This window comes from Colletotrichum chrysophilum (genome assembly GCF_026319265.1).
Source record: "Colletotrichum chrysophilum strain AFK26 chromosome Unknown scaffold_339, whole genome shotgun sequence".
Lineage (NCBI taxonomy): Eukaryota > Fungi > Ascomycota > Sordariomycetes > Glomerellales > Glomerellaceae > Colletotrichum > Colletotrichum chrysophilum.
This window is the reverse complement of record NW_026517626.1, coordinates 1-16,399: the sequence shown is the minus strand read 5'-3', so window position 1 is coordinate 16,399 and position 16,399 is coordinate 1. Positions and strand designations below refer to the sequence as shown.

The 16,399-nt window shown below is 52.2% G+C and overlaps 5 protein-coding genes across 5 annotated transcripts; 3 read left to right on the top strand and 2 right to left on the bottom strand.

Annotated features, from left to right (window-relative positions):
* Nucleotides 1-328: 328 nt before the first annotated feature.
* COL26b_014333 (uncharacterized protein) lies at nucleotides 329-1,947 on the bottom strand (the record flags this gene model as incomplete). Its single annotated transcript, XM_053186908.1, has 2 exons — nucleotides 329-1,696; nucleotides 1,747-1,947. The coding sequence occupies 2 exons, from the start codon at nucleotides 1,945-1,947 to the stop codon at nucleotides 329-331; spliced, it is 1,569 nt and encodes a 522-aa protein (XP_053029151.1).
* A 1,282-nt stretch (nucleotides 1,948-3,229) lies between these two features.
* Nucleotides 3,230-4,465, top strand: COL26b_014332 (uncharacterized protein; the record flags this gene model as incomplete). The annotated part of the gene is made up of 2 exons (XM_053186907.1): nucleotides 3,230-3,811; nucleotides 3,887-4,465. The coding sequence occupies 2 exons, from the start codon at nucleotides 3,230-3,232 to the stop codon at nucleotides 4,463-4,465; spliced, it is 1,161 nt and encodes a 386-aa protein (XP_053029150.1).
* Nucleotides 4,466-5,252: 787 nt separating this feature from the next.
* Nucleotides 5,253-6,605, top strand: COL26b_014331 (uncharacterized protein; the record flags this gene model as incomplete). Its single annotated transcript, XM_053186906.1, has 1 exon — nucleotides 5,253-6,605. One exon carries the CDS (start codon nucleotides 5,253-5,255, stop codon nucleotides 6,603-6,605), a length of 1,353 nt encoding a protein of 450 aa, XP_053029149.1.
* A 765-nt stretch (nucleotides 6,606-7,370) lies between these two features.
* COL26b_014330 (uncharacterized protein) lies at nucleotides 7,371-8,593 on the bottom strand (the record flags this gene model as incomplete). The annotated part of the gene is made up of 3 exons (XM_053186905.1): nucleotides 7,371-7,435; nucleotides 7,850-8,310; nucleotides 8,370-8,593. The coding sequence occupies 3 exons, from the start codon at nucleotides 8,591-8,593 to the stop codon at nucleotides 7,371-7,373; spliced, it is 750 nt and encodes a 249-aa protein (XP_053029148.1).
* Nucleotides 8,594-10,853: 2,260 nt separating this feature from the next.
* Nucleotides 10,854-15,236, top strand: COL26b_014329 (uncharacterized protein; the record flags this gene model as incomplete). Its single annotated transcript, XM_053186904.1, has 14 exons — nucleotides 10,854-10,880; nucleotides 10,932-11,354; nucleotides 11,414-11,427; nucleotides 11,477-11,704; nucleotides 11,774-12,002; nucleotides 12,082-12,182; nucleotides 12,240-12,317; nucleotides 12,378-12,547; nucleotides 12,611-13,912; nucleotides 13,980-14,462; nucleotides 14,566-14,668; nucleotides 14,718-14,915; nucleotides 14,994-15,054; nucleotides 15,108-15,236. The coding sequence occupies 14 exons, from the start codon at nucleotides 10,854-10,856 to the stop codon at nucleotides 15,234-15,236; spliced, it is 3,546 nt and encodes a 1,181-aa protein (XP_053029147.1).
* Nucleotides 15,237-16,399: the final 1,163 nt, after the last annotated feature.

Here is a 16,399-nt window from a genome sequence, read left to right as displayed (position 1 = left end):
ACAAGGCTCGTCTTTCGTTCTTACATGCACGCAGTCTAATAAAGTACATGCTCCTGCTGTGACACAGACTCATTATATGACATGCTATTCATTCTCTTTGAAGCCAATATCTCAACGTCAGGCTGGCGAGCACGAGTTGACATAGCCTTTAGGGATCGCGTAAAATTCCTATATCTAAGTGCGTACAGATGGTATGGCTTTAGTTGTGTTACGCCTATCCAGCAAGGGATCTCTAAACATATAATACTAGGCACTCTTTCGGCCCGCTGTTAAAATTCTGGTCTACCATTACAACAACTTAGGTATTGCTATCCTTGACACCAGACAATTAGAGAACGGCAATGCAGACGTAGTACTGGCCCCAAAGGCTTGCGCAGTTGCTTCCGACCGCCGGGTTCCAGGCGTAGAAGTTATTCAGAGTAATACCCGATTTAGCCGCAATATCGTAGCACGTGTCACCACCTACAACCAGATGGAAGGTCTTGCAGCTTTTAGTCATGCCTTCCTGAATTGGTGTGGGCGTCGCGACACCATTGCCAGCTTTGGTGGTCGTAACCAGAGTAGTAGTGGGTGTCGAGCCGACGACGCCGACACAGATGTAAGTGTCCAGCCACAAGCTGGCGCACGTGTTTCCAACAGCCGGGTTCCACTTATACAGGTCAGCGAGGGCAATGCCGTTGCTGAACGCAATCGCCGCGCAACCATCTCCGCTCTTAACCTTATAGAACTTGTTACAGTTACCAACCATGCCTTCTTGAATCGGCGTAGGAGTGCTGATGCCGTTCCCCGGCGCCGTGGTCGTCGTTGGGGGAGCTGTCGTTGTGGTGACCGGGGCTGTGTATCCGATCACGCGAACGCAGACGTAGACATTAGCCCAGAGGCCGGCGCAAGTGTTACCCACAGCAGGATTCCATTCATAAAAGTCAGACAGCAGGATACTGTTAGCGGAAGCTATAGACGCGCAGCCGTCCCCAGTCTTAACCATGTAGAAGCGGTTACAGTTGTCAACCATGCCCTCTTGGATAGGAGTAGGGGTGGAGATGCCGTTACCAGCCGTTGTGGTCGATGCTGGTACAGTCGTGGTAGTAGGAGCACTGCTGCCAATGACGCCTACGCAGACGTAGACATTAGCCCAGAGTCCTGCGCATGTATCCCCGACGGCGGGGTTCCAGGCGTAGAAGTCGGATAACGCGATGCTGTTGCTGCTGGCGATAGCAGCGCAGCCGTCTCCCATCTTGACAAAGTGGAACTTATTGCAGCTAGTCGTCATGCCCTCCTGGATGGGGGTCGGGGTAGAGATACCGTTACTCGGAGCAGTTGTCGTTGCCGGCGGCTGGGATGTGACTGTTCCACCGCTAACAATACCGACACAGACGTACACCTCAGCCCAGAGACCGCTGCAAGTGTTCCCAACTGCTGGGTTCCAGCTATAGAAGTCTGTAAGGGCAATACCATTGTTGTTGGCGATATTTGCACACCCGTCTCCCGTCTTGACGAAATAAAACTTGTTGCAGTCCTTGGTCATTCCGTCCTGGATCGGAGTTGGCGTCACGACTCCATTACCAGGGTCGCTGGTCGGCGTCGAGGCAGCACTGGTGGTGGTAGTAACTGGCACTTCAGGAGGAATGCCCCAGTTTCTCTCAATGCAATAAGAGTTTCCGGTAACAAGCTCGCAAGCCGTAGCGAGAGAGGGGTTCTGTCTTGTCAGTCTGGATGACACGCGACAATGGAACGGGCAGCACTCACGTATGAGGTGAAATCAGAGACTTCAAGACCGTAGGAAGTTGCAATCGCGTCGCAAGTCTCAGAGGACTCGGCAACGTGCCACCAAGTGCAGTCTGATGGCGTATTCGGATCGGCGGTAGAAGGCGGCTCGACATCCCATGACTGGGCGACGACGGACCACGAAATCTGGGCCACAAGGACCGCAAAAGATTGGAGTCTCATTGTGGAAAATACCAGACTGAGATATTCAGATTGAGTGATTGATGAGTTGAATATGGAAAAGATAGTTGGGATCAGTTGAAAAACGAGTGTAAGGCCAAATTAGGCGTGCGACAACGAGAGCACAATTCCAATAGAATGTGATGCTGCTACAAATCAAGAAGCAGTCGTGGTTGAGAAGATCTTCTTTTTGTATTCCCTATTGTACTGTCAGTTCATCGTGAAGATACAGAACGTCGCCTCTAGGCAACAGTTTTTGAAAACCCATGGTAAGATAATTCTGGTTCGCACTCACTTGGAGAGGCAACAGGTAATCTCGAACATGCATAGCTGACAATAATCATGCGCCTGACGGATGCATCAATAGTTCCACCCTTCATCTCCATCCTGCTAGTTGAACTTCCGTTAGCTTGCCCTCGCTCCTTCAATCCGCCATGTTTTCTCACTGCCTGTGATCTATCGCGGCCCAGGTGATCTCCCGAAGCACCTGATGCCCCCCAAATAGAGTAGCAATTTTCACAGCTCGAAGCGCCAAGCCGGACTTCAGGATTCTGGACATGAGAGGGCACATGGTCTGTCACCTTGCCAAGCAAACCTCGGACGAGACGGCTCGCCCGAGGCTTATGCAAGCTGAGAGCAGGACAGTCAGGACCCTAGGTGTACCCAATGAGAACATCGCTGCCCCTGCATCAGGCAGGGGTGGTCTTACACTGCATCATCACCACACGAACCCATGCGAGGCAGGCATTTTACGATCATGTACTGTGACAAGGACACTGCTCTGCCTCGCCGTGGGTGATCAGTTGAGTTCCTTTATGTATATTGCGCTTGTTATTTCCGCATCTATCCGCGGAACTTTTGTCAAATTCAAGTTAGCACATGACCTCCTTAAAAGTTGAGTTTGCGTGAACTTCTAGTCCTCAACAACCCTTGCCCCTGTGAATCCTTTTGCTACGCTTGGGCAATGTGCTATGGAGTATCGTGATGAGAATGCGCTGACTGTAGTTTGTTATCTTGGCTTAATCTAAGACTTTTGTCCATTCTAAAGCACCCCCAAGCATCCGTCGCCCGGCTTACGGACTTTGGTCGGTATTGCCTTCATCTCTGGTGCAAGTCGCTCCATCGTCGTGTTGTGGATGTGCCCCTCCACTGTCGGTCTTTGACGACACTCCCTCTTCACCACTGCCACTCGTTACAACCTTCGTTCGTTCCGCCTCACGTTCTTCACGCAAAAGCTGCTTGGCGCGGTGCCTGGCGCGTCTTCACAATCAATCATCCCGAAGCCATGGCCAACGTTCTGTCCTTGCGGCTTCGTGCCATTCTTTTCCTGTTCTTCTTGTCAGTCTCTACGGTTTCTTGTTTCAAATTTGACGACACTGCGATACACCTGAGTGGTGGGTTCAAACGTGGCACCCAACTCAAGTATAGCGGCGATGTAGGTACGCAGCCTCAGCCGAGCCAGGCAAAGCCTCTGTTCCGACGACAACCCAGGAAGCGCTCTCCTGTGCCTCGTTACCCTGCGCCCGTCATTCCGTCTAGCAAAGATGATGACTCATGGTCTGTTATGGTCGAGGAGCCGGACATGTTGTACATGAATCTGGGCCCTGCGTTCGATCTTTCAAACTGCGTGTTCTGTCCTACCCAGAACGATGGAACTGCCCTCGACGAAACGGATTCGGAGGCTATTCTCAAGCACATGACTTGGCAAACCTTCCTTCGGTACATCAAAGGAGACAAGGCGGCCCTTACCGATACGTGTGTCTTCTATTCCAAAGGTGTCACAACTGCTGGAGCAGCAACGGGTCTGTCCGTTGCTGCCACAGAATGGGCATGCGGAGAGTCCCAGAAGGCCCGGTACACAATCTGGGTATGCATTTCACACGTCTTTGGGAAGCCATTGAAGGTCCTTGAAGTGATGGAACTGACGAATGATCCCGTACAGAATCTGTTCCCCAACAGCCTTGACGCTTCTAGTCACTCGGGCGTCCGAGACTTTTACGCCATGTTTACGCCCGGAAGCTGGCTGGATCCTGTCAGGAAAAAGCAGTTAGAGTTCGAGGCAACGAAACCTCCCGGAACAGTGCCACCGACCATCCGTTATTTCCAACAAATGTCGGCGGCCATGGCTGAAGCATGCTACGGAGACATCATCATCATGACGGAGACGCCGTCAGAACTCGCCCTCTACGAGCCAGGCAAGAAGTACCAGATCAAAGAATTGAACAACATCTTCTGGTCTCACGAGCGGCCCGTCCTCCAGCGAAAGGTGAAAGCGGGACAGGCAAAACTCTATGCACTGGACTCAACCACCAAAGAAGCCTGGGAAGTAAAAAACATCAACACGTTCGAGCTTGGCTCCCCGATAAAGTTCAGGCGAGGTCTGCAATCGGTCAACGAGGCGTCTAATGTCTTTGGACGGTCCAAGTTGCAGGCCCGGGCCAACATGTGCCAGAGCAACGGACTTGGCTCTCAGGGACTAGGCCAAGACTGGTTTGGATCTTACGGAAGCAATGGGTGGTAGATGGGAAAGGTTACAAGGACGAGTTCAATCGTCGACAGCTGATTTCCAGACTTGTGGGCTTGGGTCTTTCTAGGTTCACTTACTTACATCTTCATACTCTCCTTGACAATATTTCTTACTCTTTTCACTTTGCATGAGCCGACATAATCTGTTTTAAGACGGAAGGTTTTCGTTCATCGTCCCATTGTCGATGTCATCACGAATCAACAGGATATTTTCACAGTCAGAAGGCGGGGAGTGGCAGTTTCCTCTTCATTCAAAGTCGAAGCTATGCTCTACGCATCCATCGCACGAACCATGACAATCTGTGCCTCTTGGCCGCATCGACGTGAGGTGATGAGTTCAGCTTCGTGCCAAGCAGGTTGGGGTCCGATCCTTCGCGACCCGCTGCCCCACTGGCGGCCCCGGAGCGCCGTCCGCCACCAAGCCTTAAAAAGCCGTGGGTGGAGATTACAGACGGATTCGGAAATGTAGCCGGGACGTTGCCGCCCCTCGGTCCGAACCTTGAGCAACGCCAAGATCGCGGAAAGACGAACGGATGCACGGCCCCCACGTTCCTCCAGCTCCCCGCTTCCTTCGTGCTGGAAGCAAACCAATCGCGGGTAAGCGCTCATGCGAATCCCGTCCGTTATCGGGCCACATTTCTGCCCCCCAATTCCCACATATGTTGACCGGTGTACTCGAGCGGAGACGGATCAGGCAAACAGCCTTATACTAGTATTTAAGATTGATTCCAGCCCGAGGATCAGTCTAATTTCCGCTTTCCCACGAATCATCGACACGCGACATGGAAGTTTACAGGAATCCCGAAGGATCGGGGTTGAGAGTTTCCTTGCGCTCTTCCCGAGATTGGAACCACGAGATTAAGAACGAATTTGCCGACCCTACGGAAACTTGCTTCGTTCGGCTTGCCACCCAGTATGCTGCAAAGTATCTGTCGTTGAGCGATTACCTGGATGGCGTGTTGTCTCACTTGAGGAAAGGAGCGACGAAGCACAAGTGGGATGTACCACCAGAAGACATCAGTGACTTCCTAGAGCTGGACCTCTTCGCGGGGGCTGTTAAATCACGGTATCTCGATCCGGCCTTCGTACCTTTAGGAGAACATGGTGAGTTTCTCACGCGCAATTTCTTCCTGCTCCAGCTGACTCGAATTTTGCCACGTCAAGACTACTCTAGGATGAAAAGTCTCGCTTCTAGATTATGGATCACAAATGATCCAGACGAGTTTGACCAGCTCGGCCGAGAGGACCAGACCGACCTCTCAGCTTTGTTACCGGAAATTGCCGATCTTTTGCTAGTCATCTGCTACGTAAGGCGACACACACTTCTGTTCAGATACCTTATTGGTGTGTTACCGGGACCTCCCGATAGGTCCACCTTTGACCTCCTGAACGAGATGCTGCTACAGCCGCGAACCGCCTATTGGACCGCAATATACCAGCATTCACCAAAACAACAGAGCAACTCGGCAGACGAAATAAGCATGTGGACTGATATCCTCAACTTTGGCTGGGTGCATGATCCAGTGAACTCAGAGACAGAGCGATTCCTGCAGCATGGAATACGCAGCCAAGATCCTGGTGTTGCAAGGGACGACAGCGTCGAATTTGGGAGCCAGAAGCTGAGGAACCTTCACCTTGCGTTAGCCTCAAGGGGACTTTACTGTAGTGTGTCATCGCTTGGTGACTATCTGGCGAGCTGCAAATCACTCGACCAAGCTCTGGACTTCCTCACGATATTCCCCGGCGACAAGGTCAGGCCGCCGGGTCGCGACTTGTACGAATGGGAGTCTGGAGGCCTGGTGGGTAGCATTGCCAGTTCTTCAAACCTGGATGGGAAGTTGCGGACGGATATCATGAGACTCGCCCTTAGTCGCGTCGAGGGCGTGGACGTCAACGCCCCATTTAACTCCAATCCATGGGAAGATGACATGCCGGGGAGAAAGCCAACGCCCCGCATGACCGGTCTACAAGTCGCAGCTTCCAAAGGGGACCAAGAGCTTGCCGAGGTTCTCGTCCAGTACGGAGCCCGAGCTGATGCGGTGGAGTACATAACAGGGTTGGATGCGGCAGGGTTTGCGCGGAAGAGCGGGCATGTGGGTTTGGCTGAATGGCTTGAGGGTTTATCTCGGGAGTAGAAACAAATCTTTGATCGTCAGTTGGTTCAGGAAAGCCTGTGTGTGGACGGAAGTATATGTGCCAAATATTGTCACTTGGCATGGTTCGCGTTAATTTGCGGCACCCACATCGCAGGGCGGGGAGAGGCGAACTCCTTTGTGAGCTCAGCGGGCAAGGGTAATAGAGCAGGAGACGAGCTAATCATTTTGCCTATCCTCCACTCGACCTGGCCACTCGGGACTAAGATTCGCTTCCTTTCTTGTTACCAAATTATCGTTGACAGTCAGGAGACAAAAACTTCTTATCAATCGATCTAATCTTAATGACCGAGAAGGGTAGGGCTGGTCGTTGACAAGGATCATCGAGCTGGCCCTTCAGAAGTTCTTTTGAGGCTCCACTCTATGCCGAAGCCAAGGCCAGGCAGCGACTCTCATTCAATGTGATCCAGGCTTCGTCTGCTGATGTAACTTAATACACAGTCCTGAGGGGTTCAGTCGGACTGAAATGCGAACAACTGCGCCTGTTGAGTGGCGTGAGACATAAGACGCGCCGCTGCCGGGTTCGAAAGCGGCGCAGAGTTGCCAAGTCTAAGGATTGCGTTGCATTTGAGCACACATGAGTCGAGTGGTAAGCGAGTGACGAGCGGATAAGATGAGTCCAAATTGATAGTTTGTTGTAAAATTATTGTTACAGTCAGAAAAGCAGCCCACCAAACCAGCTCCACCATACATGATGTGCCCTGTGCTTGATTATCCTCGTTGCTCCTCACAGGCAACCCCTACTGCTTACGCCGGCGGCGACCAAGAGGGAATGGCAACGCAATAGTCGTAGTTCTTGACGACTCCGGAACCTACGCTGGGTTAGTAACCGCGACTTGTGGAGCCAGTGGCCTTGATTGAGACTTACAATCCGATCCTACCGAGGGGTTCCACGCCACAAAGCGAGCCTGTGGGATCTTGATGTTATTCACAAACTGATCGCAAGGACTGGTGTCAGCTACAATGAAGCATCCGCTGGTTAGCAATTTTCTGGGGCGGGAAAGGATGTAGAGCGATGTCACCTTCGGTGGCGTTTGCGATGACCCAACGGGTGCAGCTTGAGACTTGACCTAGCAGTTGATCAGCATATACTTGAGCAAGAACCGGTGATGTTAGAGTCCTCACCTGCGGGCCGGAAATGTTTGACACCCGTGCAGAAAGTGTAACCTGGTTTGTCATGTCAGTCGACGCCAGATGAGCGGATTTATCGAGTTAACTTGACATACCTGTGTGAAAGTTCTCGCATTCTGTCCCAATATCCGGATTCCACTCGTTGAGGTGCGTCACATTGACCCCAAACCAGAACGCGTAGTCCGCGCAACTCCAGCCGGGCTCAGCAACGGTCTCTCGTACGCAGTACTCGGTCATATCCGGCCATCGTCGCTCGTCGGGCGACACGCAGTAGCGGTATCCGCCCTGGAGCTCGCACTCGCTGTCAATGCCAGCGGTGATCGCAAGATCCGGGTTCCACTCCTTGAGATCATCCAAGCTGACATCGTAGATCGCAGCAACGTCCTCGCAGTCGTACGTCAACGTAGCATTCAGCTCAATCGGCGCTTCTGCGTAGTTTGCGCAGTCCTTACGTGTTCCGTTCGCAAGGGGATTCAGCACGCCCAAGTTAGGAAGTAAATCTGCCCGCGTTGGGCTCGGCATGGCTTCAAAAGTCTCAAACTCCACGGTTGGCTTGCTTTATGATGAATGTTAGCTGGTTTCTAGAGAAAGGTTTTGGCTTCTGTCAAGACTCACGGGTGGATCGCGGTTGTTTTGGGCGAAGGCATGTCGACCTCGTCCTCGGGGAACGGGTGAACCCAAGAACCACCGGGATTCGAGGCGCAGAGGATGTAGCCCCTAGATGCAAAGTTGTCGATGTATTCGCAAGCTTGACCGAGCTCAGGGTTCCAGGTCACGACCTGCGTCCAGCTGATGTCGTTCCTCGACGCCACGTCCCGGCATTTATCACCCTTGACCATCTCGTACGTTTTGCAAGAAATGCTGTCGGGAATACAGATCGTTCCAGAACTGGGGAAGTTGGAACAGAACGCCGGAAGGTGGTTGGCGGTGAGCAGCTGTGAAGTACTAACACCACGACTCTTGGAAATGCTCAAGCAAGTGTCGCCGGACTGTATGGTGTACGTCGTCCCAACGCACTCGGGGGTCGATATAGGTTCAGAAGTTGGGCTAAAATTACGTTGGTGTCAGTCAAGATCGTGAATCTCCACAGATAACTTCAATTTGACCGTGAGAGTGACTGACGGAATAGCCCACGTAGTTTCTGCTGGTGTTGTAATGGCTATGGTGGTGCTGCCGCAAGACGATGTCAAAGATGAAAACTTCGATGCTATCAGCTCGTCCGATGCAAGAGGTTGTTGGATGCGCAACGCAATGCTTGAGAGGAAGCAATTGTCGCAGGGAAGAGTCGGCTCTTTATTCATGTTGGTTAGTTTCAACCCATGGGCTTTCGTTAAACCCATTGAAACATTAAACGCACCTGGGGCTGCCGATGTTGTCATCGCATCTGGGTCCATGTGAAGGGCGTCGCGAATTGCAGCATTGCATCTTCGACCAGACCTTGAAGATGAACATGAAGTTGTTAGCGAGCCAAATACCACCCGCAGAGTTTGAAAAACATGAACTTACGAGTCCTGGAGACAAACAGCTTGGTATGCCTCATAACGCTCCTGAAAGTCATACGTGGCTAGATACGACCACCCTTCATGGTCAGTGTACCTGCTATTGCCGCATGCGCCGGCAACTCTCCGCTGGTACGTCGTGAGAGCAGTGGTACAAGCGGTGGTGCACAATGAAATCAACACCGCATCAGTCTCGTAAAAGGCCGCATCAATATCCAGAAGCACGGCATCGCAATTGACGCCTTGGTTCAGTACTTGAATGCAGGAGCTGGAAAGGCCATCGGGAGTATTCGTGATGTTGGCAAGATAGACAAGACCCAATGCCCCGGGGATATGGCTAGCCAGTAAGGCCAAAGAAATACTAAGGACCACCATCTCTGCTCCAGAATGAACAACTACGGCAGAAGACAGAAGAGTCAATCTCGAGGACTTAGGAACGGATGAGTCCTCAATCTCTAGTGTTCAAATGGCCGGGATCTCAGAGACGGACTCGGAAGAGTGCAATCGCTTGGTCCGTTAGCAGACTTCAAATGGCGACCAGCGAGCGGGCCCCTCATTCATCTTCTCACGAAGTATTCCAGGCAAGCTGCTGATGGATCTGACATTCCGGGCATGGATGCAATACTCGATGTTGCATTCGAGTGGCCCCTGCCTCTGTGGGTCCGTCCGCGTCCCCTGCAGCGTGCATTATTGCAGCTTACGCCCAGAGAATTGACGAGAAGTGCCACCCACGACACGCATGTAGAGGTACATCTCTTTAGCTCATCGTGGATTTCAGTCGGTCTGCCCTCGTGGGAACGAGATCCCAGTAAATTTGTTCGCACACTGAAGGCCGAGAATGTGGCGATCTCGGCTCATGTCCTGTTTGGGTCAGTCAGCCTATGAGCTCGCCGACCACCAAATACGTACAGGCACCGACTCAGATTATTGCATCCTAAGGCTTTCCCGTTGTCCTTGCAATAGAAATCATCAGGTAGGGAAGGATACTATCCTACCGCCCACGTTTCAAGGCAACCTTTCTCAATCTTTGACACACTTCATGCCAGTAATTCAGGAGATCTTCTGCGTCCACCAGACCATCTAAACTCCTCCATCATGGGGCTGTTTACATTGTCCGATCCGCCTCAACCTAGGCTACTTTCCTTGTGGACTGTAATACTCTTCTTGTCATTCTTTGCGCAATCTGCTTTTGGCTCAAGCCTGACGCCCGTATCTCCAAATCCGTCTGTTTCTGGGCACCTTCTTTCTGAACGTCAAACCGGATGCTCTAATGAAAACCCTTGCAGAAATCCCACAGCATGCTGTAATGGGAAAAGGTGCGTCTCTTCATGAAGTGAATGTGCGTCCACACCGTCGAACCGGGCTAATCTCGACGTAGTGGCTTTGTACGTGGCAAGAGATCTCTCGGGGTCAGACAACGCTTCCTGAGCCCTCACTAATGATGTTTTAGTGTGGCTACGAGGAAGATCACTGCGGTCCCGATTGCGTTTCTGATTGCGACTCCAAAGCCGACTGCGGCGCGTACGCTGATCCACCTGGCAAAGAATGTCCTCTGAGAGTGTGTTGCAACAAATGGGGTAACTGCGGCACCACCGAGGTAATGTCCATTATGAACAAGAACAAGAAAGTTCCTGCTCGCTCTTTCCACTTCTGACTTACATACTGATCGCATCTGTAGTCTTTCTGCGGTGACGGATGCCAGAGCAACTGCGAAGTCCCCGCTGTCACCACGGGCCATGATGGTGATGTCCGCGATCTCGTCATCGGCTACTTCGAAAGCTGGATTCTCCTTCGGAGAGGCTGCTCGCAGAGAGACATAAGCCACGTGCGCTTCGACTCTATGACGCACATCAACGTGGCCTTTGGCTTCATCAAACCCGACACCTACGAGATTCATCCTATTCGCGGCGCCACCATCGCTGGTTTCCAGACCGTCACGAACCTCAAGCAGCGCGCGCCCGGTCTCAAAGTCTGGCTTGCTCTAGGCGGCTGGACCTTCAGCGACAACGGTACCGATACGCAGCCAGTATTCGGCGACATTGCCAGCACGTCACTCAAGCGAAGCATTTTTGTCGACAAGCTCCTCCGATTCATGACAGAGGTTCGTAGCTTCGACGACGTCTGATTGATACATGCTGACGATTTTCTCTCGGATCATAGTGGGGATTTGATGGGTGAGCTTCGTTGTGCCGTCTATTATTTCCGCTGTTAACACGCGCCCAGAGTTGACATTGACTGGGAGTACCCTGGTGCGCCCGACCGCGGTGGCCAGACCAGAGATATTCAGAACTTTGTTCTCTTGATGAAGGATATCTGGTTTCGTTTCCAGGCAGATGGTAAGGGACTGGGGGTCTCCTTCACCGCGCCGACCTCTTACTGGTATATGCGTTGGTTTGACATTGGCGCCGTCGTGCCGTATGTTGATTGGGTCAACCTGATGACCTATGATATGTAAGTCACGATCTCAATCGTGGTGATCTCGACTAGAAAACCGGCCTGCTAATTGAGATCTAAATCCAGTCACGGAAGTTGGGACGAGGACTCTGACTGGATCGGGCCGTATGTCTATGCCCACACCAACCTCACTGAGATAAAGCATGGTCTCGATCTCTTGTGGAGGAACGGTGTGCCGGCAAACAAGGTCAACTTGGGCCTTGCCTTTTACGGCCGAACTTACAAGCTAGAAGACCCAGACTGTGATACCCCAGGGTGTGCTTTCGCGGACCCTGGAACGGCGGGACAATGCTCGGTAAGTGCCACTTCCGTGTATCTGGACACTGATGTATCTTTGCGTGTGAAGTACGAACTGTTGGCTCACATCATTGTAGGGGACTGGAGGCTATATGTCATACCAAGACATCGAGTACACTATCGACAGCAACAACCCGACTCCTGTCTATGATGAAAAAGAGAAGGTCATGTACTTCAAGTGAGTATCAACGTCTGAAATTGTTTTCTTGTTGCATTTCTGACGACGTTTATCCAGATATCGGGGCGATCAGTGGGTATCATACGACAACGAGAAAACCATTCGAGAAAAGGTCGAATTTGCCAATGACTTGGGGTGAGTAAAAAAAAACTCTTACCGCATCATTCTTGTAGCGCTAACAGCGGTGTCGCGCAGACTTCGTGGACTTTTCATCTGGGCCATCGATCAGGATAATTTGGACAACGATCTTTTGAACGCTGTTTTGCAGCCGGACGGCCTCGGGAAGTTCAAGAAGAGAAACGGAGTTGGCGCAGACGGCTCCGATTGGAAGAAGGTTGACCTGGACGGACGTTGTTTCTGGTCAGGTAAGCAATGGCCCAGCTCATGATATGCCGCACTGCGGAACATCACAGCTCACACACCCTCAGGCTGCGAGGACCCTTGTCCCACCGGAACGAACACAATCGCTACCGTTCGCTGCGCTCAAAAGAAGAAGGGCTCCAATACCAAGAATCCCATGATCAACCTGTGCTGTCCTCTGGCAAACTCTCCGGACCCAGAAACCTGCCGCTGGAGCGCGCCTAACCTTTTTTGGGGCTTGATCTGCGAGTCGACGAATTCCTGCGACGTTGGAGAGGAGCGCATCACCTCCAGCCAGTACTACATCAACGACGAGGGTGAAAACGATGCCTGCCTCGAGGGTCTCGCGGACTACTGCTGCAAGATCCAGGAGGGCGGCACGCAACTCTGCGAGTGGGACGAGGGCAACTGCATCGAGGTCGACCAGAGCCAGATCCTCAAACCGAAACCCAAGGGGAACGATCCGTGCGGCACCGGGAAGAAGTTTACCACGTTCCGCAAGGGCAAGTGCAAGAAGAACCGCTGGGAGGCCCTCTGCTGCGACACCGACATCGATACGTCGTCCTGCCGATGGCGGAACGACATGAACGACAATTGCAACCCCGAGTGCCACCAAGACGAGGTCAAGTTCGGCACCCACGCCGAAGGTGGCGGTCGTAACTGCGAGTACACCATCCCCGGCTCCGCGTCGATCCACAACATGCAGGGGCAGAAGCAGATCGTCTGGCCGGGCCTGTGCTGCGACCGCGACGCTTTCAAGGTGGAGCTTAAAAGCCTCCCAGTGCCGTTGGAGAACCTTTTCCCGGACGCCGACAAAATCCCGGAATCCGACGACCAGTCCTTCGGTGTCGAGGTCGACCAGACCATGGGAGGTCGGAAGTCCTCGAGCAGCAACGACAACCCCAACCTCAACTCCTTCGGCTGGCACATCATGTCAGGGCCCGAAGAGCAGATTAGCAGCATCGACAAGCGCGACGGCTCGCACTGGGAGGTCTTCGACTGTGACGAGGAGTTTCATGACGGTAGGCAGCATGCCAAGCTGGTGTGCACCGACGAGTCGGAGGACAGCAACTGCGGTACTCTCTTCAAGGGTGGTGTCCCCAACACGGTCTTGGAGATGCCGGAGCATTGCGGTCCTGGCAAGTATGCTCTGGCGGTCGACATCGACCTGGTGAACGACGACGTTCCGGTGGCCCTGCCCAAGCTGGTGAAGAGGAAGCTCCAAAAGAGAGGGATGGAGTTCGAGAGGCCGAAGGTGTACAACTTGACTTTCGACTATGACTACTCCGTTCTTCAGGGTCGCCAGGACAACAAGGTCAGACTGCGGGTTGATTACAGCGACAACCCGGGTTATTGGAACGAAATCGTTGGTAAGTAACTGGATCTGCCCTTTCAACCCCTTCCTGTGATATTCATGTTGCTAATTCCGCAAACAAGCCTCTCCTCCTGGCAAGACGAAGCGAGATGTTGCCATGGAAGTCGACTCAGACCACGGCGGTTCATGGGAGAGCTACCTGGAGCACCGATGGCGTACCGAGAAGCGCTCCACCCCCGAACACGAGAAGCATCTCCTTCACGAGCGGTGGTTCTCCCTTGCGCTCGTGGACTGGATCAACAAACAGAAAGACGTCGATATTGACTACGACCTCGTCCGCCACAGCGTCCGGGAAACCTTCGTCTGGAATCTTTTCAGGGACAGCAAGTCGTGTCCGAATTTGGACGTGTCTGCACACATTTGGACCGAGTTGACCGTCAACGTCGACACTTCGGCCGTCATTAGTCTCATTGGCGACTTGTCTAATCTCAAGTCCTTCGACCAATCTCACGCGACGTTCCGAAACAAGGGAGACGTCGAGGCGAGTTTCAACTTCGTGGCGAACGCCGAGTTGAGATTCAGTACTGGACCTGCCGAGCTTGCTGGTAAGAGCCGCCCCATCATATTCGCTTTGCACTTCTGCGCCATGACGTTCGGGCAAGGATCGTAACCCGAGAATTATCGTGATGCTAACGATATGCTTCCCAGGACTCGCCCCGCTAGGTGCAAGCTTCCAGATCCCTGGAATATTGACTTGCGGTCCTCAGTTCCGCTTGATCGGAGAACTGAACGGAAAGGCATCAATCGATGCGTGAGTCATGGAATCATTCGAACCGTGTCCCCCGGCTAACAGTACACAGCAACGCCCGAATCTCCTACAAGGTGGCGAAATGGGACTTCATGCAGCAGTATCCGCCCAAGGAGGATTGGTCGGACCCTTTCAATCCTGACAAGAAGGAGAAGGCAGATCTCGAAAACGAGCAGAGAGGAAAGTCCAATAGCACGAAGCCGCAGTTCTCATACAACCTGCACGCGGAGGGCATGGTAGAGGCCGTCGTGTAAGTGACCCCAGCACGTTACCATGAGCGACACCAAAAGCATTGCGGTCTTCAATAGACTAACCACAAACGACGCAGTACTCCCATGATTACCTTCGGAATTGTCTTCAACAGCGAACTGGGTGTTCCAAATGCAGCGGTACGAAGCTACACCCTCCGAACCAAGAGATCCCGTGACTGACAACAAGATAGATTGATATGGGCGTGGAGGCTTCTGCCCGTCTCTGGGGCAGCGGCGGCACCAGCGATACCATTGCCTGGGAGTACTGCTACGGAGCCGAGGCCCATTGGGCTGTATTCGGTAGGGCATCAGCACCGTAAGTCCCATGACACAGAATGAGTGAGGGAACACGTAAAACTGATATTGGAATGCAGGACATTGTTCAACATTCCTCTGAGTCGACGCTGGGATCTAGCTTCTGATACTGTAAGGCAACATGATTCCTTCCTACATTCTGGCGCTTACAGTCTCACAGATTGATATTATACCTTCACAGTGCGGTTCTTCAGAAGACTAATCTTTCACGCTATCGTGGAGGACTAACAAAGGTGGAACTCTTTATGCTGCTACTTAGCTGTATCTAAGGGTATAAAATATTATTTGTTTACTATATACTATTGTTTATATACTATGAGTAGTTAAATATTTTATTAATAAGGTGCTGAAGTCTTACTCACTAGTTGTCCTTAGATATAACTAACATCACGTCCACGATGGCTTACGTCGGAAGCCGTTGAACGCCCCACCATAGAATTAGGTGGGTCCGTTGAGACAAGGGTAGAAACCGTTGTTCACAGCAGGGTGGAAGCCGTTGAGATTTTCTATAGTAAAATAGGTAAAAGTAGCATGCAATTAAAGCCAGGATTTGAGCGATCATGAAAATGCAGTTTTCAGTGTCGTATTCGATGATGTGAGTCCAGAAATAGGTAAATAGGGTAGTAGATGTTTTTGTGATGTCGCCCCAATCCCCACATTAACCAGCCAATCACATAACAAGGCCATCAGCCAGACCGAAACCAAGCATCACCCCACTCCGTGCCCCCCCGCCCGACTGGAAATCTCGACGCGTTCCCTGTAACTTATCGGCATGGAAAGATAGATATTGAGTAAGTGCCCACTGATATTCCCTTGAGGATGTTTGAGGGAAGGCGAGCTGGCTTCCTCCCACACCTCTCGGGCGAATCTCCATGCAATTTGGTCTTCTCTCCTGTCTCGAATGGTCACATACGACCATACCCATTGGAAAACTCGGGATCCCGTCCGCTCTCCCATAGATAATCCAATGAGGGCCGGATTAGTAGTTGGGTCGGTGACGACCAGCGAATACCTGGTGTTGTATGTTTTTTTGGTTCCCGCCTATCGTGGCATTTTTGCATGGTGTTGATGCACTGGCCGCACGACTACCAGAAAGCCTCACGCGCATCAACGACCGTGACGCCGGATGTGAGAGAGAAGTGCTGCGAATTCACAGCCGCAAAGCGGA